Here is a 27175-nt window from a genome sequence, read left to right as displayed (position 1 = left end):
CTACCTCTGTTGAAGGAGGTTTTGGGGCAGAGATATTCTGTCTTCTCTGTGAATAGGAGAGCGATCCAGAGGAGGTCCAGTAGTGCTTTTCCTGTCTGTCAAGGAGCAAGCCACAACTCTGACCAGAGCTCTCCATTACACTAATGATAGCTGTTTACAGATTCCACCCCTGAAGGAAGCCCACTATGCTTCTACTAGAGTAAGTGGCTTCTTTTGGAAAGCTCCATCTCTATGGAATCCATGTTTAATTGAAAAAGGTCTCTGAGGGGTCTACTAATCCACAATTTTGTCTAACAGCATCTCAGCTCTGTCCTCTTCTCTTCCCTTTTACAATTTTGATGGTTATCCCTTTCTGATCTCTCTATTTTATTAAGGAAAGGCAATTCAGTAAGAGAGTTCCATTCCCAAAGTAACAGAGCACAACATGCTGTTTCACACCAGAACAGTCTCACTCAGAGCTGCTGTTAAAAGTGTTCCCCCAATTCCATGGGTAGCAGTGCAGGGCATCCAAAATACTGGGTCCAGGATCTCTAGGAAGTATGCAAATGTTTAGTTTTCAAATTGATCCATTTTTCAGTTACTTGTTAGTTTTTTGTTTTTTTTTTGTCCACTGCTCCAATTGTTTGTTCGCCCTGTTTATCTGGACTGATAAAGAATCCTGGTGGTTTGTGTGCTGGGTCTGAGTGCTTTCTGGGGAAAGCATTGGGACCATTGGGAGTGTGGCTCCAGTAACCTAGAAATCACTGGGGATAATTTGAGAGCGGGAGACTTGCCCAGAGGTGGTTGTGACCCAGTCGGCGGGAGGAGGGTGCTAGTGTAGAGCACGAGCGGCAGGTGCAGGCGGACATGAGCTGTGCTGGGGATAGACCCTCTAAGTGGCCGAAGGGTACATAAGTACATAAGTACATAAGTAGTGCCATACTGGGAAAGACCAAAGGTCCATCTAGCCCAGCATCCTGTCACCGACAGTGGCCAATCCAGGTCAAGGGCACCTGGCACGCTCCCCAAACGTAAAAACATTCCAGACAAGTTATACCTAAAAATGCGGAATTTTTCCAAGTCCATTTAATAGCGGTCTATGGACTTGTCCTTTAGGAATCTATCTAACCTCTTTTTAAACTCCGTCAAGCTAACCGCCCGTACCACGTTCTCCGGCAACGAATTCCAGAGTCTAATTACACGTTGGGTGAAGAAAAATTTTCTCCGATTCGTTTTAAATTTACCACACTGTAGCTTCAACTCATGCCCTCTAGTCCTAGTATTTTTGGATAGCGTGAACAGTCGCTTCACATCCACCCGATCCATTCCACTCATTATTTTATACACTTCTATCATATCTCCCCTCAGCCGTCTCTTCTCCAAGCTGAAAAGCCCTAGCCTTCTCAGCCTCTCTTCATAGGAAAGTCGTCCCATCCCCACTATCATTTTCGTCGCCCTTCGCTGTACCTTTTCCAATTCTACTATATCTTTTTTGAGATACGGAGACCAGTACTGAACACAATACTCCAGGTGCGGTCGCACCATGGAGCGATACAACGGCATTATAACATCCGCACACCTGGACTCCATACCCTTCCTAATAACACCCAACATTCTATTCGCTTTCCTAGCCGCAGCAGCACACTGAGCAGAAGGTTTCAGCGTATCATCGACGACGACACCCAGATCCCTTTCTTGATCCGTAACTCCTAACGCGGAACCTTGCAAGACGTAGCTATAATTCGGGTTCCTCTTACCCACATGCATCACTTTGCACTTGTCAACATTGAACTTCATCTGCCACTTGCACGCCCATTCTCCCAGTCTCGCAAGGTCCTCCTGTAATCGTTCACATTCCTCCTGCGACTTGACGACCCTGAATAATTTTGTGTCATCGGCGAATTTAATTACCTCACTAGTTATTCCCATCTCTAGGTCATTTATAAATACATTAAAAAGCAACGGACCCAGCACAGACCCCTGCGGGACCCCACTAACTACCCTCCTCCACTGAGAATACTGGCCAAGCAATCCTACTCTCTGCGGGTGGCTATGTGTTTTGTGACAGAGTGGATAACAAATCATTTTTGGCTGGATACCGAGATGCCCAGCCCTATGCATGAGGGAAAACTCATATGTGCATTAACTGTGTTATCCTATTTATTTATTTATTTTTATTACATTTGTACCCCGCGCTTTCCCACTCATGGCAGGCTCAATGCGGCTTACATGGGGCAATGGAGGGTTTATTCCCTCCCCCTCATAGTCTAGTCCTCATCGCTGGTCTTACATGTTGTTTCCGACTGTATGTTCAACTAATAAGAGGATGAGTACGTAAATCTCAAAAAAATGTAAGACCTCCCTCATACAATCTGCAAAGTACTATTGCAACACTATATTCCTGTGGAGTGCAAAAAATGTAAGAAAAGGAAAAAGCCTCTGCACCCACACCTCCTCCCAATACATATTTACAGGGTAAAGGGGATTTAAATTGGGTCAAAATCTCTTCATCGGAATAAATCCTGATAAAACTCCACAGAAAGTTAAATTTTAATGGATCCACCCAAAATCGTGGTGAAAGGAAAAAAGGCACTTAGCTTTTGATTCTTACTGTACACCACCTTGAGTGAATTCCTTCAAAAAGGCGATAAATACATCCTAATAAATAAACTGAAGACATGCAAGTTTGTGTCTTCAACTGAATCAAAAGCTAAGTGCCTTTTTTTCTTTCACCACGATTTTGGGTGGATCCATTAAAAATTTAATGCAATTTGAAACATCTTAGCCAGTATGGAAATTAGCCTGAAGTTAATGATTATGACTTTATAGCAACAAAAACAAAAAAAGCTCGTATCAGTCATTCTGAAGTACTGCAAAGCACACACAGGACAAGGTCTTAGTGTAATCTTAGCAGGTCATATAAAGCAGCAATGTCCACACTCACTCAGCACCTCCCATAGAAAGGAAAAGTGAAAGTGCTCCCCTTACCTGACAAACTGATCCCTCCCACCCACGGCAAACTGGTGGGTGTTGGCAGGGTTCACATAAATCGTATATAGTCCCACTCGCTTCTCCTTCTCCTTTGTCACAACCAACTTCCTTCACATTAAACACAAAACAAAAGGTGGTTAATATAGAAGAAAGCCAAGGTGTTGGGCTTGGTTTAGCAGATTTAATTTTATTTTCATTTCAATACATTTACAACTCACCTATCATAATAGTATTATTGTAAACCTTAGATATTTTACAGTAATATAAAACATACAAAAACAAGATGATGTCAATTAAATCATCTCTGAAAATTTCATAATAAAAACATGTTTCACTCTAATAGAAAACAGAGATTTAGTGCCCCACCCGGGCATAAGCAAGAAACACGCAATCTGATATCAAATGAAACAGAATATACTTGGATACAGCAGTCCCAAGCTTGTTGGGATCAAAACAAGCAAAAAGCTGGCTAAACATAAAAACAGAGAAAATGATAGCAGATAAAGGGAAATGGGACTTGATATACTGCCTGTGGTTTTTGCAACTACATTCAAAGTGGTTTACATAGTATATATAGGTACTTATTTGTACCTGGGGCAATGGAGGGTTAAGTGACTTGCCCAGAGTCACAAGGAGCTGCAGTGGGAATCAAACCCAGTTCCCCAGGATCAAAGTCCACTGCACTAACCACTAGGCTATTCCTCCACTATGGCCTATCCACTCTGCTCACTCATATCATCCACTATCTCCTCATCTGCTCTAAGCGATTCCACATGCCCGTCCCATGTTTTCTTTAATTCAGATACAGTTCTCATCTCTACTACCTCCACTAGGTCATTCCACATATCCATCCACCACCCTTTCCATAAAGAATTATTTCCTTAGATTACTTTCGAGTTAAACAGTTTAAAATACTTGATATACTACTCTTCTAATACAAGCCAGAGCAGTGGCGTTCCGAGGGGCGCTGACACCCCCCCCCCCCGTGCAGTGCGACCCCCCCCCCCCGGCGAAGGGACACCCCCCCCCCACCCCGGCGAAAGAACCCCTTCCCCCGGGTGCACGCCGCTGGGGGGGGGGGGGGGGGGTGCCACGCGCCGGTCAGCGTCGTTGGTTTCCATGCTCCCTCTGCCCTGGAACATGTTACTTCCTGTTCCGGGGCAGAGGGAGCATGGAAACCAACGACGCTGACCGGCGCGCGGCACCCCCCCAGTGGTGTGCACCCGGGGCGGACTGCCCCCACCCCCCCCCCCTTGGTACGCCACTGAGCCAGAGTGCTTTACAAACAAAAATAATCTAAAAAATAGAAACAAGAAAAGAACACCAAGTTATAATAGGACAGTAACCATTCACCAAGTCTACCCCCCTTCAACTTCATCTTATGCCTTCTCATTCCAGAGGTACCTTTCAGTTGAAAGAGACCTGCCTCCTATGTATTTATGCCACATAAATATTTAAATGTCTCAATCATATCTCTTTGTGTTTCTTCTAAAGTATTCACATTGAGGTCTATGAATCTGTCTTTATATGCTTTATGATGAAGACCACTAACTATTTTATTATCCACCCTCAGGACCGACTCCAACCTGGTTATATCTTTTTGAAGTTTTGGCCTCCAGAACCGAACACAGTACTCTAAATTGGACCCAAAAGCACTATCACCTTCTTTTTTCTGCTGGTCATTCCTCTCCCTATGCACACAAGCATCCTTCTGGCTTTGGTTGCCGCCCTTTCTACCTGTTTGGCCAGCTTAAGATTGTTAGAAATTATCACCCCCAAGTCTCGCTCTTCTTTTGAGCACAGAAGTATTTCACCTCCTAAATGGTGCTGGTCTTCGGGTTTCTGTAGCCCAAGTGCATGACCCTGTATTTTTTTAGAATTAAATTTTGTCAATTTCTAGACCATTCCTCTAGCTTAGCTAGATCCCTCATCATGCTATCCACACCAGCAGGGGTGTCTACTCTATTACAGAGTTTAGTATCCTGCGCAAAGAGGTAAACTTTATCCAACAGCCCTTCCACAACATAACTCAAAAAGTTGTTAAAAAGAACCATGCCAAGGACCAATCTCCGTGGTACACCATTAGTAACATCCTTCATCCTTTGAGTGAACTACATTTATCACCACCCTCTGTCTTCTGACTATTATGATCACTGTTATCAAGCGGTACCAGGCCCATAACGTCCCTCACCAGATAATGCGCTCCACTAAGGACCAAGTCTGATCGCCCTGGTTTCCAGAAGGTTGATTGACAATGCCACCTCCGGAGGAGACCACAGACCTTGTGCAAACTGCCCCAGGCAATGAGCACCCCAGCTCTTGAGACTGGCATCCATAGTTATTACTGTCCAGCTTGGCGGATCCAATGGCATGCCTTTGGTTAGATTGGACGCCCTCAACCACCAAAACAAGCTGCTGCGCTCCAACATCCGCAGAGGCAACTTCATATGCAACGCGTCCGTCTGCGGAGACCACCTGGACAGGAGAGAGGCCTGAACACACCTCATGTGCGCTCTGGCCCAAGGCACCGCCTCTATTGACGCTGCCATGGAGCCAAATACCTGCAAATAATCCCAAGCACATGGAACTTTCTTGCGCAACAAGGCTTGAACCTGAGACTGGATCTTGAGAATTCTCGCCGGAGGAAGAAATATACGACTCCGTGCCGTGTCGAACAAAACCCCCAGAGAAGGTAGTGACGGCAGCTGGCCCTGCTGAGTTTAAAGGGGGTCTGGACAGATTCCTGAAGGAAAAGTCCATTGATCATTATTAAATTTTGGGTTTTTGCCAGGTTCTTGGGGCCTGGATTGGCCGCTGTCGGAGACAGAGTGCTGGGCTTGATGGACCTTTGGTCTTTTCGCAGCATGGCAGTGCTTATGTACTTATGTACTCTAGGGTTTGATACGGCACTAACCGACTCTTGGCTGAATTGACTACTCATCCAAGGGACTGCAGAAACTGCACTACTCGATTCGTGACTTGAAGACTCTCTTGGTATGACTTTGCCCAAATCAACCAGTCGTCCAGATATGGATGAACTAAGATCCCTTCCTTCCTGAGAGCCGCTGCGACTACCACCATGACCTTGGTGAACATACAAGGAGCCGTGGCCAAACCGAAGGGAAGCACCCGAAACTGAAAATGCTGACCCAGGACCGCAAAACGAAGAAATCGCTGATGCCCCTGTTGAATCGGAATGTGCAGGTAGGCCTCTGTCAAATCTAGAGCTGTCAAAAACTCTCCCGTGTGAACTGCTAATATCACCGAGCGTAGAGTTTCCATTCGAAAACTGGGAAATCTGAGCGCTCGATTGACTGCCTTGAGGTCTAAAATTGGTCAAAAAGAACCTTCTTTCTTTGGAACCACAAAATAATTGGAATAATGGCCTAGCTTGAGTTCTAACGGAGGAACCGGACAAACAGCCTGCAACTGAAGAAGTCTTAATAGAGTGTCCTGAACCGCTCCCGCCTTCAGACAAGACTGGCAGGGAGACTCTAGAAAGGCATAAGAAAGAGGATGAGCAAATTCTAAAGCGTACCCTTCTCGAATAACCTCTGAGACCCACTAATCTGAGGTAATTTGGGCCCACCTCTGCAAGAGCAGAGCTAAACGAGCTCCTACCGGAATCAGAGGAGAGGCCCTCGTACTTTCATTGGGCTGGACGAGCTGCGGATTGAAAAGAAGATCCGGAGTCTCTACCTCCTCTACGGAACCCACAAAAGGACTGGTTTCTCTGGAGGAAACGAAACCGCTGCAGCTGAACACTTCTGACGGACCGAAAACGATGGAAATCCCATCCTCGCCCACGGCTGAAACCAGAAAACCTCTGAACCATTCTAGGACGATCTTCTGGCAGACGAGGAACCTTGGTATCAACCAAACTATGGACCAATTTATCTAACTCCAGCCAAAACAAAAAGGAACCTCAAAACGGGAACTTACTTAACTTAGACTTAGAAGCAGCAACCGGCGACCAACCTCTCAGCCACAGAGAATGACGAGCTGCCACTGAAAGGGCCATGGACTTAGAAGACGCCCTTAATAAGTCATAGAAAGCATCTGCTAAATAGGCACAGCCCGTCTCAATCTTGGCTACTTCCGTGTCAATTGAAGTCAAATCATCAGAAGACCTGTCCAAAATTCGTTCGGCCCACCGAAAGCATGCTCTAGCTACCAAAGAGCCACAGATGGCCGCCTGCACTGCCAAAGAGGAAACGTCAAAACAAATTTTCAAAAGGGCTTCCACCCTACGATCCTGAATATTCCGAAGAGCAGTACCACCATCTACTGGGATTGTGTTGTGCTTAGTGACCGCAGACACTACAGCACCCATCACAGGCACCTTCAGAAGAGATTTATCTACCTCTGGAAGTGAATAAAGACACACCATAGATCTTGCTTGCCTAAAGGGAGAATCCGGGAAATCCCACTGAGTCTGGATGATATCCCTAATGTCCCGGTGTACAGGAAAAGTTTTCCCCAGACGCCTAATACCTTTAACTAACAAATCAACCTTACGCACCTCAGGGGCTGCGGACTGATCTTCATCAAAATGCAAAGTGTCAGCTACCAAGGCAATTAGTTCCTGGAGATCTTCCTTATGAAAAATACGAACTACCGATGGATCAACTCCCGTAAAAAAAGAATCCGTCCCCGTCTCAGCCGAACCTGAGTCCTCCAACTGTGACTCCTGTAATACATCCAATTCTGCCAACGCAGGCATTTCCAAATCCTGATCAGAAGCCTGATCTTCTTCCTGAAGTTCTGATTCCCTCAATCTTTTGGCCGGAATACGCCATCTGGGCACAACCGGCTCAGGAGGAGCAGAAGAAAATAAAGAGGAACCTGCCTGCTTTAAAAGGAAGGCTTGATACATTTGAATCACAAATTCAGGAGGAAAACCCCCCTCCTGAATAGCTGCTGACGAGAAAAGCACTGGAGCAGACTGACCAGTCTGAAAAAATAAAGATGTCGATGGCCGGTCCTCCCTGGAGTTCAGCGCTGACAAAATGGCCGCGCGACCCGAATCCGACGGACGGGGAGACTGATTTAAAACCACAGTAGAAACAGGCTCAACCGGCCCCCGCTGTAGCAGATGGGACCGCCGGAACAGCTGGGACTGCTGTTTCTACAGCGGTACAAAACTTACAAGCGCTGGAGGCTCCCACCCCCTGACGATGACATACCAAACAACGGTGCAGCTTTTCAGCCATACTACAGCCCTTCATTGCCTCCAGCTCTCCTTGACACCCGAACCGTCCTCGCTAGAGCTGCTGTGCCGTTTCATTTTTTTTTTTAACCTTTATTAAAGGGCTGCCTCTCCTGAAGCTGCAGTACTCTCCTACCGAAGAGTCTGAGCTCCCCCTAGGCTAAAGTAAATAATCCAACACCAAAGGACCTCAGAAGGAAAGTGGGGGAGGGACCCCATTACCCCCTGGGTGTAACACCCCGAAGGCTGACTGAAGTGTGCACCACTCCCAGTCAAAAGAAGCCTGAACCATGGAGGCACAGAGAAATAGACAGAAAAAGCACACAGACTGTGCCTTGCTAATAACTAAAAGTTCAAAACTAGATAGATAAAGAGAGGAGACTAAAGGGCTCACACCTCTTTCTACCTGCTGGAGACAGATTACCGAATCTAGGGCTAGTTGGCCAGGGCTCCTATTGGCTCTAGAGTCAGAATTTTCAGTCTCCACTTGCTGGAAGGAAGGAGTATACTACCCACCAGTCAGTTCCTGGACCGGTCTGGAGGGATGGTAAGGAAACTAACATTTTCCCCTGCTTTGGAATTATCTTCACTTCTTCAAGGGGATATAAGCTGATCGAGGAGGAAGCATACCTTTATACCTCTGACCAGATCGATTGACGGAAAGGAACCAGAAGAATTCAAATATTTATAAATCATTGCTTAAAAAACAAACAGATTTTGCATAGCAAGCTCCCCATTCACACCTGATCCCTCTACACACAGCAGGAAACAACATGTACTCAGTATGTACTTACGAAGCAGGTCGGTCTTGTCTGAGATCAATGGTGAAGACTACAGCATCTTCCCCTGCAGACAGGAAAGTGCATGGAGAATCTGGTTCCAAAGCCAGCTGTGAAGGAACATGTAAAATGTCGGGGGGGGGGGGGGGGGGGGGGGGGGGGGGGGGGGGGAAGAGAGCGGTGCATTTCAGTCATAATGCAATACTGCCAAGGAGATACCACACTGCAGAGTACACTGGCAACTAATTTTCATCCAAAAACCACAGCATGCCTAAGATTGAGCTTTACTCAGCTGCACACAATATCACTCAGAATGACAGATTTTAATTAATTTAATCCTCTGCTGTTCCTCAACTTAATAGGGTGATTCGGTCTCTTCAATGATATCTCCCCTCAGCTGCCATGTTCTATTCAAATCTTGTGGGGTGGGGGGGTGGGGGAGCATGGTGCTCTTGTGTCCTCCTCTGTTCCACCTCTTCAACTGTCTGTGACGTATTCATATTTTAGGTGTTCATGATAACGCCATCCCACACATTCTTTTTTTGAGGTCTCCTTTCAGCTGTTTGTACAATATTTCTACTTTGTGTTTCTCAGGGTGTTGTCGCCTCCTACCCAATGTTTCTCTTTAGCTATTTATATTATTTCAATATTAGCTATTTATATTATTTCAGTACCTGAGGGGTACCAGGGAGCAAGTAAACACTTATTTCCAGTGACAAATTAATAGCATCCCAATTGGTAGGGCTTTTAAAGCTGAAGGAAGATTTTAAAATTGTACTCCTCTTAAGCTAGCCTCTTCCTGGGAGCTAATGAGAGAGACCAGGCATAACATTTCATAGCATTAACACATTTCTTTCAACAGGGGAGGTACAGGGTTTAACACAACACAAAGTCACAACCCGGTCTTCTTTCAGCCTAAATCAACTGTGGAACACAAAGCTCCTTAGAGGCCAAAATACAGTTTTCTAAGCACATTGGGTCTTCTCTTAAGTGATTTGGGTAGGGCTGCTGCTCTGCTAGGCCATGCACTTACCTTGTGTGAGGCACCTTTATGCTGTGCCACACGCTTGGTGTTCTTGCAGCACTGTATGGCAGACAGTTCAGCCACTCGTACCTGTCCATCCCGGGCACACATGGCCAAAGTAGAGTCACCGCTATTTGGAAGGAACTTTGCCTGGGATAACATCAGAAAATAAGATAACGATTTCACTGCAAGGTACACTGCAGCACCCCACCCACCTCTCTCCTTCCCCAAAATTCTACAAGTTATTCTTTTATGCAGCAAGGCTGAAAAGCTATTCATGACACAGATTAGAACACAGACAGCCAAATCAGAATTCACTGTTGCCTGAGGTGATCTAGCTACTGTGTTTGTGACAAAAATTTCTTAGAGCTTCTACGGGCAGTAAAACACTAAAAGGACTCACCCAGAGAGATGGAGCAATCTCCACTAGAGGTTACTCCATGCTGGACTGACACACAGATGTGTGAAAAGGTTTAGAAAAGATGCCAAAAGAACCAGAACAATCATGTATTCTTATTTCAACATTTCACTCTGTTATGTTTTGCTTGTTCTCTTTTTTGTTCTCCAAGCACTCCTCTTTTCCACCTCCCTCCGGGAACCCTTCATCCCTAATTTTAGGCATTCTCAATCTCCCCCCTCTCCCACAATGACTTCCTCTTCTCAGCCCTGCTGACATTATTCTCACTCTATGGCATAGGCCTTGCAGTCTCTCTTCTATCAGGTGCCAGGACTAGTATTTTAGGCGCCCAGGTGACCTGGCTCCTGGAATTTGTTTCAGCCCTGTAGATACATCTGAGACAGGATAAGTATGACAGATCCTGCCAGAAAGTGAAAAGAACAGACTACAGCAGATGTCTCAAAGATGGTTCCTGAGAGCCACAATCAGGCCTGGGTTTCAAGGCCAACCCTATAATTCAATTTAACATGGTTTTAAGAGAAGATGCAACAAAATATTCATTTGAACATGCTGAAGACCAGACCTATCTATAGGCCTCAAGGCCCTGAGCCTTTTGATATTCTCTAGGGCAGTGGGGTTCACAAACCTGGTCATGGAGGCATTCCAGACAGTCTGGTTTTCAGGATATCCACAATGAATAGTCATGAGAGATATATGCATGCACTACCTCTACTGAATGCAAATCTCTCTCATGCATATTCATTGTGGATATCCTGAAAACCTGACAGGCTGGGGTGCCTCCAGGACCAAGCTTGGGAACCACTGCTCTAGGATTCTCTTTTCCTAAGGTTTTAAGTTAGTCACATCTTTTTTGACAGGACATTCATAAACCTGAGAGAGAGAGAGAGCAGCAGCAGCAACTCCCGGCACCAAAGCCATGAAGGTTATAAAATCAACCAGGTATGATGTTCTGGCTATACTGAGATGCCTCGAGGGGATAAGGCATCGCTCTATATAGTGGATTCGGTGTGTGTGTGTGTGTGGGGGGGGGGGGAATCCCAATTGGCAAGCAGTAAGATTCACACTTATCTATTAAAAATATTACAACTAAATTATAACTGCAGGCATATACTACCCTTTGCCATGACACATATGATATTTGTATGGTATCTATGTATGTGACAGAATCTCTTAATCTCCTAAAAAAATGAGTCCACCAAGAAGGTACAGAATTAAAAATATAAAAAAAATAATCACAACATACTTAGAGAAAGTCAGAACAAGGTCTCATGTCACCTGTATTTTAAAGCAAAGAAAGAATAGTTTCTTTACCAACTGATTTTCGGCTACTATTTTTCTCGGTTGGCAAGCAGAATCAGCCACACAACTGAGTGATGTTATCCAACAGCTTCCCGAATACAGTAGCTTATCCAGAGCCCAGAACTTATTAGGAAAATAGTTCTGAGCATGCACAGCCTCTTCCTAGCTCTCACTTCTCAGGGTTTTTTTTCTTTGCTTTGTAGTTTAAACATGAAATTAGCTCTCTCCTCCTCCTGCAGTTATTTTTGTAAGCAAACACTTACAGTATATGCTTCTTGAGTAAATTTATTGATAGAGTGCGGCTTGATTTTTTTTTGAGGGTATTGCTGTTCTAGACAATCTGGAACCGAGACAGTCCTGGTCTCCATGCTTAATGGCATATGGATTAGTCTCAACAAAACAGCAATGACGCAAGGGTGGACCCTAGGCCTTCCCACAGTAGAAAAAAATGCTGCCAAAGAAGTAAGAGCACAAAAGTTGTTTTATTATGAAGGAGACAAGTTTTTAAAAAATCCAACAGTGCACCAAGAGGCTCGTGATGATGAACAGACTCAATACGGGTCTGTGTTTCGGCAATAGCGCCTAAATCATGAGTCACAACATCTATAATCACAGAAAAAAAACACACATATATGGATATAGCGCTATGATAGGTGTATTAAACAAAAGGTCTATGAAGATAATACATACATACATTTCGACTCATACAGGAATATGAAAATGTAATTATAAATGGCAGCAACAATAAAATGGTCCATAGAATTTTACAGCTGACTATTGTACCTGAAAAAAAAAAAGAGGTAGGAGAGAAGCTGGAGAAATCTGACTCAAACCACTCAGCCCACAGAAATGGGGAAGGAGGAGGGACCTGGCCCACCAGGTTATGCACCCCCCCCCCCCCAAAAAAAAAAACAAAAAAAACAAAAACACCACAGCAGTAGCCTCAATCCCAATTGAGACTCAACGACACCAGAGGGAACGGGACAGGAGACATATCACTGCAGAGCGGCATGGCTATGACCCTCCACCTGCTAGATAGAGATCATTCAGAAAGCACTAAAAACCCATCTATTCAAACAAGCCTACCCAAAAGACCCAGATTAATCTCATGAACCCATCTACCTTACATATACTGAAGAAAAAACGACATTGACCCAGAATCTATCTCCCACCTTACCCTTCTCTCTCTATCACCTGTCTCTACCTACCTATCCATCCATTTACTACCATCCATCCTTCTATTATGTTATACTTAATTTCCTACTTTACATAACAAATTCTGTGTTACCTATTACTATGTCAGCCGCATTGAGCCTGCTTTTAGTGGGAAAGTGCGGGATACAAATATAATAAATAAATAAATAAATAAAATAAATGAGGTTAAGCTGGCTACACATGACCTCATATAGCAAACCTTGGAGTTCTATCTCCACCTGCTCATAGCAGGACATAACCTACAAGTCTCTGGATCAATCTGTGGGACGCTATGGAATGCCGCCAGACCTTTTCCTTCCCATATCCACCACTGTCACCATCTCACTAATTCCACATGGGTCCCAAGTAAGTCTTGATCCATGCTGAAGCATCTAATTATGCCTTCAAAACCATTCATGGCCTAAGCTCCGCTTCCTTTACCATGTTTCACCAATAGGTGCCACCTCATTCTTTCTACACGGAATCACATACTCTCCCAACTAACTTTCACTTTCCTGCCATCCCTCCCAATGAAATAAACTTCCATCAACAGCCTAAGAAGCCACTTCTGATGATCTTCTGGGAAAAAAAATACATATAAAATCATTCACAGGTGAAACCACTTTTCCTTATGATGAAGCAGGTAGAAAATCAAAAACCTAAAAGCATAAGAGGAGGAATGGTCAGAAGAAAAAAAGGTGGTGATAGTGCCTCTTTGTAAGTCTCTGGCGAGACCTCATTTGGAGATCGCACCTTCAAAAGGATACAGAGCTGGTCAAGAGGGCAGCTACTAAAATGTTCAATGTTCTTCATCAAAAAGCAAAGAACAGTCCTAAGGATCTCAATATGCATACTATGAAATGAAGGAAGGAGTTATGATGGAAACATTAAAATACCTCTGTGGTATAAATGCGCAGGAGGTGGGTCTATCTACTGAAAGGAAGCTCAGGAAAAAGGAGTCTTATGATGAAGATGAAAACGAGAGACTCAGGAATAAACTAAGGAAACATTTCTTTCGAGAAAAAGTGGCGAATGCATGAACAGTCTCGCAATGAAGGAGGTGGAGACAAAAAGTGTATTTGAATTCAAGACAGCCTGCGACAAGAGCAAAGGATCTGAGGAAGAAAGGACTGTAAAGCTTAAAAGCGTAGGGCTCGACAGGCAACTAGCCTGCGCTAGAACTACTACCTAACATTTCTAAAGCGCTACTAGGGTTACGCAGCACTGTACGGTTTAACAAAGAAGGACAGTCCCTGCTCAAAGGAGCTTACAATCTAAAGGACAACATGTGCAGTCAGCTTACAATCTAATGGACAACATGTGCAGTCAATTGGGGCAGTCTAGATTTCCTGGATAGAGGTAAAATGATTAGGTGCCAAAGGTGACATTGAAGAGATGGGCTTTGAGTAAGGATTTGAAGATGGGAAGGGAGGGGGCTCTGCGTATGGGCTCAGGGAGTTTGTTCCAAGCATAGGGAGAGGCAAGGTAGAAAGGGCGGAGCCTGGAGTTGGCGATGGTGGAGAAGGGAGCAGATAGGAGGGATTTGTCCTGTGAGCGAAGGTTTCGGGTAGGAGTGTAAGGGGAGATAAGGGTAGTGAGGGGCTGCAGATTGAGTGCATTTGTAGGTTAGTAGAAGTTTGAACTGTATGCGGTACCTGATTGGAAGCCAGTGAAGCCAGCTAGAAGAGACTGACCCCTCAGCCAAGAGATTAGAAGGAATGTAGCACTTGAGTTGCCATCTTTTAGTGTCTTAATGAGTACTGGCTCAGACCAACCAGATGGCCCCATATGAATCCTTCCTGGAAATTATAGGGTGCAAACAATAAAACCTCTCAGAGAGTGCTTCAGGAGAAGCTGCCCATGGAGAAGGGAATGCATTGGACAACAAAAAAGAAAAAGGCTGGCTCCAAGGAAACATGAAGGCAAGCCTTTTCAGATATAATGTTGTTAAAAAGTGCCCTGGATGCACAGTTGCTGTTACTGAACAAAGGCTTTGATGTTGAAATAACAGGAGAATATTCTGGTTATTCAGATGATTCTGGAAATAATTTCACCACTCCTAGATCTAGAAAACTGTAGCACAGCAATCACCAGGGTAGGGTCACAGCTGTCGTAAGGCAAAACATGTGGCTGTCTGCCCATCCATCCCTGAGCGGAGTGCAAGCTCATGTTTCCATGAAGGAGCATAGCCAGAACACAGCAGGTTACTACTACTACTATTTAGCATTTCTATAGCGCTACAAGGCATACGCAGCGCTGCACAAACATAGAAGAAAGACAGTCCCTGCTCAAAGAGCTTACAATCTAATAGACAAAAAATAAATAAAGTAAGCAAATCAAATCAATTAATGTGAACGGGAAGGAAGAGGGGAGGGTAGGTGGAGGCGAGTGGTTACAAGTGGTTACGAGTCAAAAGCAATGTTAAAGAGGTGGGCTTTCAGTCTAGATTTAAAGGTGGCCAAGGTTGCAACAAGGAGGGGTTCATTCTAGTCAAACCTTGTCAAAGACTTCTTTCCGAGGAGCTGCCAGAATAAAATTGCTCTTGGCCTCTAAATTTAGACAAACAAAGTCTAATACTGGGAGATATGGCCTGCGGTGAGGAAGGACCTCCCATTGCAAACTCCCACCTGTTCCACTAACCAGTATTGTAGCCTGGAACAAATGCTGCAGAATTTGAAGGTCTTCTAATTTTTTGAGATGAAGAAGCAACTTCCCATCCTTTCCAGGAAGAAAATAATGTGGTGAACAAGGGATTGTGAGGGAGAGGATGGAGTGGAGTCCCTCTGAGGATTGCTTTATGCCTGTTTTTTTTTTTTTGTTTGTTTGTTTTAATGGAGCTTAAAACCACACCTCTGCTCAATTGATGACCAGTTTTCCAAATGGGACAGGGGCTACCTCAGCAACCAGTTCAGAAACTGAAGAAAGAGAAATACTGAATAATTAAGACTGCACAGTGCCCTTAGGAAGCAAATCACAGAGAACTATTGTATTTCTCTGTCTCCATTTGCTGGTCGACAGACACAACTCAACAGGTTCTGAAGTGGTCTGGTCTGGTGAGGACACTAAGAAAGGAAATATTTCTTTACAGAAAGTGTGGTGAATACGTGAACAGTCTCCCAGTGGAGATGGTGGAGACAAGAACTGTATCTGAATTCAAGAAAGCCTGGGACAGGAACAAAGGATCTCTGAGGGAGAAGGGATTGTAGAGCTTAGTTGTTGGCAAGGATGAGCAGCCTGGATAGGCCACATGATCTTTATCTGTAATAATTTTTTTTATGTTTCTATGTTTAATGCTCAATTGCCTCAACTTTTTGGTTCATCTAAAACTCAACAGTGTTGGTATGTTTCAATTAAAAAACAGTTTCAGAAGTGCATTTGACAAATGTAAACGGTCTGCCTCTACCATAAGAGCATAAAAGCTATTCCAAAGTCCACCGAAGACTGACTACTGTTGAGAGAGGATGCTGGGCAAGTCCCAAATACCACTTCAATAATTAACTTATAAAGCTGTTTCTGAAACAAAACGCAGACTATAGGCAAAGGAGAACCATGAAACCCATCTAGTACAATGATGCCATTTGATTTCTGGTGTTCCCTTCGCATCTACATCTTTACTTCTAGGGATCCTCTGTGCCCATCCAAGACTTTTGACGTAAACTACCTCTTCTAAGAATCTCTTCCATGCAAATGGCCCTTTCCCCACCGCTCACCTCCCTAGAGCTTCATATCATGAACTTTCTTCCCTCTAAAAAGTGCCTCTTCTAGAACATTCCCTCTTTCCCATCTAGAGTATATTTATGTCATTGACCTTAAGTCTCATTTCATAGTTTTTCATGCAGACTTGACATCATTTTGGGTAGTCCTTTTCTGGACCATCTCTATTCTGCTATAATTAGGTCCTGCCTGTGAGATGATCATCAACAGGATAGACAAAACAGCAGGAAATACTGGCTAAGGAAACTTATTTAAATTGCAATTTTGTGGACCTCACGAATCCCACCATATCAAGCTTCTTCTGCAATTTAATACAGCCTCGTCTATACTCTTTTTCCTGAAATGCTATGAGAAGTTCCACTGTAGCCATGTTTGGAAAGCACCAGGAACTACCTCATATCAAATAGTTTCTGGTTGGTTGGCATGCACCAGGCATTTACAACCATCCATAACACAGGCCTTAATGCATTTTTGGTGAATCTAGAAACCAGTCTAAAAGCTCAGAAGCAAGTAACGGAGACCTCTATCATCCCCTTCCCTCCCAAAGTTGGACAGCAGAAACATGAAAAAGAGAAGAGACTCTATGAGCTCTTAAGAAATCAGGAGTAGCGGCTTAATGGTCAAGAGCAGGAAACCAGGAGTGGCCTAGTGGTTAAGGTGGTGGACTTTGGTCCTGGGGAACTGAGGAACTGAGTTCGATTCCCACTTCAGGCGCAGGCAGCTCCTTGTGACTCTGGGCAAGTCACTTAACCCTCCATTGCCCCATGTAAGCCGCATTGAGCCTGCCATGAGTGGGAAAGCGCGGGGAACAAATGTAACAAAAAAAAAAAAAAAAGAATCCCACTGATGCTCATTGTGATCTTGGGCAAGTCACTTAACCCTTCACTGCCTCACTTACAAACCTGCTGTACCTGAATGTAACTTAACTTGATTGCAATTGAGAAAAGCTGTGAGCTGAATTAAAAATCCATTCCCCTTCATGCACCATTGCACTGCACTGGCAAATGTACATTAGGGGGCATGGGGGCAACTAGCAATCTCCCTTTCGATCCCTAGTCTCGTCCTCATTCAGTCTCTCTCTCTCATCCATTCCAGTCTCCAGTCTCTTTCAGCCCCCACCCTATCCGCAGAATTCACTCTCTCTGACCACCTCTGGCCCAGCAGTCTCTCTCTCTCAATTCCCGACCCTGTTTCATCTCCCTCTTATCCAACCCTCTCATCCTAGTAGTCTCAACCCCCACTCCTCTAGCATCATGTACTTATGTTGCCGGAGGTTACTTATGTACTTATGTTGCCGGAGAACGTGGTGAAGGCGGTTAGCTTGGCAGAGTTTACAAGGGGGTTAGAAGGTTTCCTAAAGGACAAGTCCATAAACCGCTACTAAATGGACTTGGGAAAAATCCACAATTCCGGGAATAACATGTATAGAATGTTTGTACGTTTGGGAAGCTTGCCAGGTGCCCTTGGCCTGGATTGGCCGCTGTCGTGGACAGGATGCTGGGCTCGATGGACCCTTGGTCTTTTCCCAGTGTGGCATTACTTATGTACTTATCATCCTGCAAAGTCACTCTTCCAGACCACCAGCTACTCCCCTTAGCCAGCCAGCTATCCTGAGCTTCGTAGCCTCTCCCTATCTCTAGCCATCATTTTCTCCTCTGCACCAAGCGGCTCCCAAGAAGTTAATAGCTATGCAGTACAAAGCTCTAATGCTAATCTTGGAGCATAAATTCTCACGAGCCCAGCATGGGAGATTGGCATTGTATGGCTCTAAACTTTCAGAGAGCCATACGAGGCACGCAAGATAATCATTCCCATTTCAGCGGTGGTTATATGAAAATCCTGGGTGCCAGAGGGAAATTTCTAGTCACCTTGGTGACCTGCTGCCTTGGATTTGTGGCATCTTGATTTAACAGTATCAACTTTTGATTAGCAGCACAGATACTACTAGGGAGTATTTTTTTAATATATTTTTACCGATGCTAAACATACAAGCAACCACCATATTCATCTAGATTTATGGAACAATTCAGCATTGTCAAGGTGGATTACCAAATTAACTGCTTATATAAACTTTCAAGCTCTATTTTAAGAGCCTCACTATGCAGCCATTCCATCTTTCACACCATGAGCTTAGTCACTTTGTAAGTCTATGTCCTTTAAAAATGAGCACTTATGTCTCTGCGGATACATCAGAGGCACTCCTAAATCTCAACCCTACTGATTTTCTTTCAGAACTGCAGCAGACTTGGAGGGGATCAGAAATGCGAAAAAACACAAGAATAACAACCTTAATAATAGCGAGGAGATGAAAAACAAGCACAGAGGATTAGTGAAGTAATTCCAAGGTAACTTTGTGCGCTTTTATGAGTGTAACTGGCCTTGCAGATAAGGTAAAACAAAGGAAATAGGATTTAAGCTCTACCACTGTGAAAGGAGTGTTACTATGGCTTGGAAGAACAAACTCAGAACAGTTAATAAATAGCTCAGTGTCAGCATAGAAGGACAGATCAGAGAGGAAAATGTGGCAGTGCTCGTTTGTTCTCAAAAATATGGAGAACCACTGGAAAATTATTTGAAAAATCATGTGCCAGTCAAACATTTTTACATAACTAATAATGTGGGCTGAAGTGGATCTAGCTAAGTCAATCGATCATATAGTCCCCTCTACAATGTGACAATTATATACACTTTGAAAACATTCACAAATACATACACCAATCTGAATGTATTTGTATTTATATGGAGGGAAAAGCCTCAAGGGACAACTCCTATAGCCGTCCATACAAAGGAGCACACTTGTCTCATCACAGGCATAAAACCTCCGTCCGCCATTTAAATATTCATATCCATTGGTTTAATTTTTAGTTTTAATTTAGTATTATAATGGCGTGACTTATCTGTGTACGCTGCTTAATAGTATCATGAGTGTCACGGCCGACAGTGGCCAAAGTTTCGATCCTTCCTCAGGGTCCGTGGCATATTTAAACGGCGGACGGAGGTTTTATGCCTGTGATGAGACAAGTATGACAAACATTTTTACATTCACTATAACAAACGTGGGAGCAGTTATTGTGATGGCAAGAATGAAATGGATGAATGACATATGAGATTTTAATGAAGCACAATATATCTCCCAGGTAAGTGAGATATTAATGTGGATATATGTTAACATCATATTATAGATTGATTTATATAGGATATGTGGGGGAATTGATTTTAGGGTGTCATGAAATAGCATATACCTCCTTAAGGTTCAATCAAATGCTTTAATGTATGCTTAGTTTATGGTAATAGGAAATGCATTATAGTGTATGAGTGAAGACCTGAGCTTAAGCTTGTAGTACCCAGTTAGTGTATCTCATGACCTAAAGAATGTGCTTGATGAATATATGAATAATTAAGTATACCTTGTTTTGGATATATATATATATATACTGGTGGTAAAGATCTTTTTTCTGGGCTCCGCTGTATGTACATACACAATTTGGAGGCGGAACATCGAATGTGCAATGACACCACCACATATTCCTCTGGGGGATATAATGAGTGTAAGGGTATGGTCTGAGCACATTATAACACTTTGAAATTGCATAAACAAAAAAAGAGAAATTGTTTTGAACCCAAGTTTGTTATAGTGAATTTATGGTTTAACTTGGTTTGTTGTATTTGTTCTTCCTGATATATTTTGTAAACATTTTTACATGCCATAAAAAAAATAAATAAATCCACTCATTTCTTTTCTAATGCAATTTATTTTTGCCTTAATATTTAAGTTCTCTCCCTTTATCCTTCGATATTTGTCCCTACTTTGTCCAGTTCTATGCCAGTGCCTCTCCGTTTCATCCTTCTACCCGTCTTTGTGGCAGGTCACCAAACACAACTACTTAGCTTAGACAGATGTTTAGTGCCTGGCTGATCTGGCGTCCGGGATTTTTCTAGCCCCAGTTTGGAAGATGGAACAGACACGTCAATACTCAAAAGCGCCACTGACCAAGATATTCAGAGGTATTAGTGAGATAGTGGCACTTTGGAATGATCTGGAGACTGCCAGGGTAGTTCAGAACTTATCCAGATAGTGGCGATATTCTGTTTGCTACCCAGATAACTTAGGACAGCAAAAAAGGCTATCCTAAATTATCTGGATAGTGAACTGAATATTGCTGCTATAAGGATGTTGGTACTAACCGCATTACATGGATATTCAGCACCAGCCACTATCCAGATAATTTAGGATAGCCTTTTTTGCTGTCCAAAGTTATCAGGGTAGCAGACAGAATATCGCCACTATCTGGATAAGTTCTGAACTACCCTGGCACTCTCCAGATCGTTCCAAAGTGCCACTATCTGACTAATACCTCTGAATATCTTGGTCAGTGGCGCTTTTGAGTATTGACGTGTCTGTTCCACTTATAAATTCTACAGATGATACTAACATTAAATGACTTGTTACAATATGTACTCAAATATAAACCAAGATAACGTTTTTCCCCTTTTCAGGTGAAAATTGTTAACTTAAATATAAACTGAGGGTTTATATATAAACTGGATATAAACTGAATATAAACTGGATATTCCAGTATATGTCTCCTACCACTTCCGGGGTGTCCCTCCTCCTCCACTGCCATCACTCCCCCACAAACCTGAAGAGCTCCCACTCCCTCAGACTACTGGTAGGCTCCTCTCCTGCCCCCCAGGCCTACCATACCACTCTGGTTGGCTAGTAGTGTGTTGGGGTAGGCACAATCCCCCCTCGTTCCTGCCCATGCTGCCTCTATAGTTAACACGGCTGCTGTGACTTCCAGCAGGAGTCTCACAAGATTGTTGCTGGAGGTTGTGGCAGCCATTTAAGGACTGGATCTGGAACAGGCAGGGCGCAGACAAAAAAATTCCGGTTTATATTTGAGTATATACAGTAAGTACCCTCTGTGTCAACTTTCAGAAGAAGTGCCTCACCTGAAAAACATTGCTTTTGTGACCGCTCTCAAACTCCAAGACAATCTGCTTCCTGATCCAGTCCCAGACCACCACTTTGAGGTCATCGCTGCCACTGGCCAGCCAGGTGCCACGCTGATTAAAGTGCAAGGTGTTAACACAGCCATTATGTCCCTGCAGGCCGTGCTGAAGGCGGAACCGCTGCACAAAGCCCCTGGCACCGCAGGCTTCATATACAAAACGTGAGTGGGATCCCATCTGTCTCTTTCGCAGGGCATGCACTGCCCGCCAACAAGGAGAGGGCAGCACTGATGTCTCTGAAACTACCCAGTCCTCCAGGGCCCGCTCATCACCCGAGGAATCTTGATCACGGCTGGCGCGCTTGCGTAGGGCACGTCTCCGGGAATGCACTTCCTCTAATTCCTCTTCTTCCTCATCCTCTTCTGAATGCGATGGGTCATTGCCTCGGTTCTCATCATTGACAGAGTAATGGCCGGTGTCATCCATGCTGTCTGAGTCCTTGTCTTCCCCTGAGCTTTCTGTATCTGTGTCCTGGCTCTCTGCACTTGTGCGATTGGGTCCCCCAACATCGTCCCCAGTGAAGCTCAGACTAAGATCTGAAGCTTCCACTTCAATGCCTGAGGAGGTCTCTTTCCCTTCCTCGGCTCCAGACATGTCTTCCGGACTACTGGACAAACTTCCTGCCCATAAATAAAACAGAAGAGAAACAAGTTAGTAGGAATCAACAGAGGCATAAACAGACAGACTGTATGTGCCAAGTCGCCTTTATAGGCTGGCATCCTCTGCGTGTCTACTCTCTCTCCAGTCCCTTCTAATATTCCTTTCAATCTGATAAAGCAAAGTTACTTACCTGTAGCAGGTATTCTCCGAGGACAGCAGGCTGATTGTTCTCACATGTGGGTGACGTCCACAGCAGCCCCAGGTCCGGAAAATCTTCCTAGCTACAAAGGTTGCTAAAGCCTTCAAGCGCGTGGGTGCTCGCACCGTGCATGCGCGGCCATCTTCCCGCCCATCGCACGAGAGTTCCGCTTCAGTCTACTTATGAAGCAAAAACAAAGAAAAGAACAACTCCACAGGGGAAGCGGGCGGGTTGGTGAGAACAATCAGCCTGCTGTCCTTGGAGAATACCTGCTATAGGTAAGTAACTTCGTTTTCTCCGAGGACAAGCAGGCTGCTTGTTCTCACATGTGGGTATCCCTAGCCCCCAGGCTCACTCAAAATAGCAAACAGGGTCAATTGGGCCTCTCAACGGCGAGGATATAACGAAAATTGACCTACGAAGAAAACATCTGAGAGTGCAGCCTGGAACAGAATAAAAATGGGACTAGGAGGGTGGAGTTGAATTCTAAACCCCGAACAAATTCTGCAGCACCGACTGTCGCGTCGGCTATCCTGCTGAAGGCAGTAATGAGATATCAATGTGTGGACAGATGACCACGTTGCAGCCTTGCAAATCTCTTCAATAATGGCTGACTTCAAGTAGGCCACTGACGCTGCCATGGCTCGAACACTAAGAGCCGTGACATGACCCTCAAGAGTCAGCCCAGCTTGGGCGTAAGTGAAGGAAATGCAATCTGCTAGCGAATTGGAAATAATGTGTTTCCCGACAGCCACTCCTCTTCTGTTGGTGTCAAAAGAAACAAACATTTGGGCGGACTGTCTGAAGCGGTTTGTCCGCTCCACATAGAAGGCCAATGCTCTCTTGCAGTCCAATGTATGCAACTAACGTTCAGCAGGGCGGGCATGAGGACGGGGAAAGAATGTTGGCAAGACAATTGACTGGTTAAGATGGAACTCCGACACCACCTTCGGCAAGAACTTAGGGTGCGTACAGAGGACTACTCTGTTATGATGAAATTTAGTATAAGGAGCATGGGCTACCAAGGCTTGAAGCTCACTAACTCTACGAGCTGAAGTAACAGCCACCAAGAAAATGACCTTCCAGGTCAAGTATTTCAGATGGCAGGAATCCAGTGGCTCAAAAGGTGGTTTCATCAGCTGGGTGAGGACAACGTTGAGATCCCATGACACTGGTGGAGGTTTGACCGGGGGCTTTGACAAAAGTAAATCTCTCATGAAGCGAACAACTAAAGGCTGTCAAGAGATAGGCTTACCCTCTACACGATAATGGAGTTGGTCTTGAGACCAGACTGACAAGTGCAGAAGGTATTCAAGCAGGGTTTGTGTAGGACAAGAGCAAGGATCTAGGGCCTTGCTATCACACCAGATGGCAAGCCTCCTCCATTTATAAGAGTAACACCTCTTCGTGGAATCTTTCCTGGAAGTAAGCAAGACTCAGGAGACACCCTCAGAAAGACACAAGGAGGCGAAATCTATGCCCTCAACATCCAGGCCGTGAGAGCCAGAGACTGGAGGTTGGGATGCAGAAGCGCCCCCTCGTTTTGAGTGATGAGGGTTGGAAAACACTCCAATCTCCACAGTTCTTCGGAGCACAACTCCAGAAGAAGAGGGAACCAAATCTGACGCGGCCAAAAGGGCGCAATCAGAATCATGGTTCCTCGGTCTTGCTGTAGTTTCAGCAAATTCTTCCCCACCAGAGGTATGGGAGGATATGCATACAAAAGGCCTGACCCCCAATGTAGGAGAAAGGCATCCGAGGCTAGCCTGTCATAGACGTGAAGTCTGGAACAGAACTGAGGGACCTTGTGATTGATCTGAGTGGCAAAAAGATCCACCGAGGGGGTGCCCCACGCTCGGAAGATCTTGCGGACAACTGTCCTGTTGAGAGACCACTCGTGAGGTTGCATTATCCTGCTCAACCTGTCAGCCAGACTGTTGTTTACGCCCACCAGATACATGGCCTGGAGAAACATACCGTGACGGCGGGTCCAAACACACATCTGGACGGCTTCCCGACACAGGGGATGAGATCCGGTGCCCCCCTGCTTGTTGACATAGTCCATGGCAACCTGGTGTCTGTCTGAATTTGGATAATTTGATTGGACAGCCGATCTCTGAAAGCCTTTAGAGCGTTCCAGATCGCTCGCAACGCCAGGAGATTGATCTGAAGACCTGATTCCTGAAGGGACCAAGCTCCCTGAGTGTGGAGCCCATCTACATGAGCTCCCCACCCTAGGTGAGATGCATCCATAGTCAGCACTTTTTGAGGCTGAGGAATTTGGAAGGGACGTCCCAAGGTCAAACTGGATCGAATCATCCACCAGATCAGGGAGTTGTGAAAAGCTGCAGACAACAGGATTGCATCTTCTCAATACCCTGTAGCTTGATACCACTGGGAAGCTAGGGTCCATTGAGCAGATCTCATGTGAAGGCATGCAATAGGAGTCACATGAACTGTGGAGGTCATATGGCCCAGAAGTCTCAACATCTGCCGAGCTACGATCTGCTGAGATGCTCTGGCCAAGGAAACTAGGGACAGAAGGCTGCCCGCCCTCACCTCGGGAAGATAGGCCCAAGCTGTCTGAGAGTCCAGCAGAGCTCCGATGAATTCTAGTTGTTGAACTGGAATGAGATGGGACTTTGGGTATTTTATAACAAACCCCAGTAGCTCCAGGAGTTTGAGAGTCATCTGCATGGATTGTAGAGCTCCTGCCTCCTCGGTGTTCTTCACCAGCCAATCGTCGAGATAAGGAAACACATGCACTCCCAGCCTGCGTAGCGATGCTGCTACGACCGCGAGGCATTTGGTGAACACCCAGGGCGCAGAGGCGAACCCAAAGGGCAGCATACAATACTGAAAGTGCTGTGTTCCCAGACGGAAGAAGATACTGCCTGTGAGCTGGCAGTATTGGGATTTGTGTAAAAGCATCCTTCAAGTCCAGGGAGCATAGCCAGTCGTTCTTCTGAATCATGGGAAGAAGGGTGCCCAGGGAAAGCATCCTGAACTTTTCTCGAATTAAATATTTGTTCAGGGCCCATAGGTCTAGGATGGGACGCATCCCCCCCGTTTTCTTTTGCACAAGGAAGTACCTGAAATAAAATCCCAGCCCTTCTTGCCCCGGTGGCACGGGCTCGACCGCATTGGCGCTGAGAAGAGTGGAGAGTTCCTCTGCAAGTACTTGCCTGTGCTGGAAGCTGAAGGACTCAGCTCCCGGTGGGCAATTTGGAGGTTTGGAGATCAAATTGAGGAAGTATCCCCGCCGGACTATTTGAAGAACCCATCGATCAGAGGTTACAAGAGGCCACCCCCGATCGGGAGATCGTCCGGCACGGACTCTTTTATTGCAGCTATGCTCGCCTGGAGCCAGTCAAAAGCCGGTCCCTTGCTTTTGCTGGGGCGCTGCAGGGGCCTGACGATGCGCACGCTGTTGACGTGAACGAGCGCGCTGAGGTTGAGCCTGAGCAGGCTGGCGGGAAGGTGGATTGTACCTACGCTTATTGTAAGCATTGGGAGTAGAGAGTTGCACGGGAACGGGGTTCGTGGGAATCCCGAGGAACCCGCAGGATTCCTGCGGGGACGGAGGCAGTTCCTGCGGGGTTCCTGCAGGGATGGAAGCAGCTCCTTCATCCGTAAAATCGTCTACCTGATGAGGTAGACGCTGAAGGCGCCTGGCGGGAGAGTTTGTTGAAAGCAGTGTCCCGCTGGTGGAGCTGCTCTACCACCTGTTCGACTCTCGCCAAAAATATTATCCCCCCCGGCAAGGAGCATCCGCAAGCCGCTGCTGGACTCGATTGTCTAGGTCAGAGGCACGCAGCCATGAGAGTCTGCGCATCACTATACCCTGAGCAGCGGATATGGACGCCACATCAAAAGAATCATAAGTACCCCTGGACAGGAATTACGACACGCCTTCAGCTGCCTGACCACCTCCTGAAAAGGCCTAGCCTATTCCAAAGGGAGCTCATCGACCAGGTCCGCCAGTTGCTTCACATTATTCAGCAAGTGAATGCTCGTATAGAGCTGGTAGGACTGGATTTTGGAGATGAGCATAGCTGACTGGTAAGCTTTCCTCCCAAAAGAGTCCAAAGTCCGAGCCTCCCGTCCCAGGGGCGCCGAGGCGAAATCTCTCGTACTTTTGGCTCTCTTGAGAGCACAATCCCCAAGTCATGAGACAACTGGGCCTTCATCAACTCCGGGTCCCCCTGAATCCTATACTGGGACTCAACCTTCTTAGGAATGGTGGGATTGGATAGTGGTTTCATCCAGTTCCTCAACAGTGTCTGCTTAAGGACATTATGCAGAGGAACAGTGGATGACTTCTTAGTGGGGCAAAGGATAGTCCAGGACCTCGAACATCTCAGCCCTGGGCTCATCCTCAGTTACCACCGGGAAGGGAATGGCCGTAGACATTTCCTGGACATATTTCCAGAAACGTTAATAATGCCTTCTATTATATTTATTTATTACTATCATGTATTCCATTACCATGCAATCCAACATCCTTCTGTAACACCAAATGCCTATTCTCTTTTCATTTCCATTATCCATGATGTTTTGTAAGCCACATTGCGCCTGCAAAGAGGTGGGAAAATGTGGGATACCAGTACAATAAATAAATAAGGCCACACACAACGACGAAAGGAAACTTGAGGGCAAAACTAAAGAAACTAAGGGAAAAAACTCTTTTTTTTTTTTTTTTTAAGAAAAAGTAAACAGCTCGTGCACGAGCACGACGAAGAAGAAAAAAAAACAG

At 45.2% G+C, this 27175-nt stretch overlaps 1 protein-coding gene across 1 annotated transcript in view; it reads right to left on the bottom strand.

The window, feature by feature from the left end:
* The window catches only part of DCAF8 (DDB1 and CUL4 associated factor 8), an 81937-nt gene that overhangs the window by 39846 nt on the left and 14916 nt on the right, over positions 1 to 27175 (bottom strand). Inside the window, exons 4-7 of the mRNA XM_030186987.1 lie at positions 21561 to 22240; positions 9992 to 10132; positions 8974 to 9068; positions 2968 to 3078 (exon numbers count right to left, since the gene is read on the bottom strand). Coding sequence (XP_030042847.1) covers positions 2968 to 3078; positions 8974 to 9068; positions 9992 to 10132; positions 21561 to 22240 — 1027 coding nt within the window. The remainder of the gene's footprint in view (positions 1 to 2967; positions 3079 to 8973; positions 9069 to 9991; positions 10133 to 21560; positions 22241 to 27175) is intronic.

The sequence above is a fragment of the Microcaecilia unicolor genome, chromosome 14, assembly GCF_901765095.1.
Source record: "Microcaecilia unicolor chromosome 14, aMicUni1.1, whole genome shotgun sequence".
Taxonomy (NCBI): Eukaryota; Metazoa; Chordata; class Amphibia; order Gymnophiona; family Siphonopidae; genus Microcaecilia; species Microcaecilia unicolor.
The sequence above is the reverse complement of the archived record's forward strand: the minus strand, read 5'-3'. Positions and strand labels throughout refer to the sequence as shown.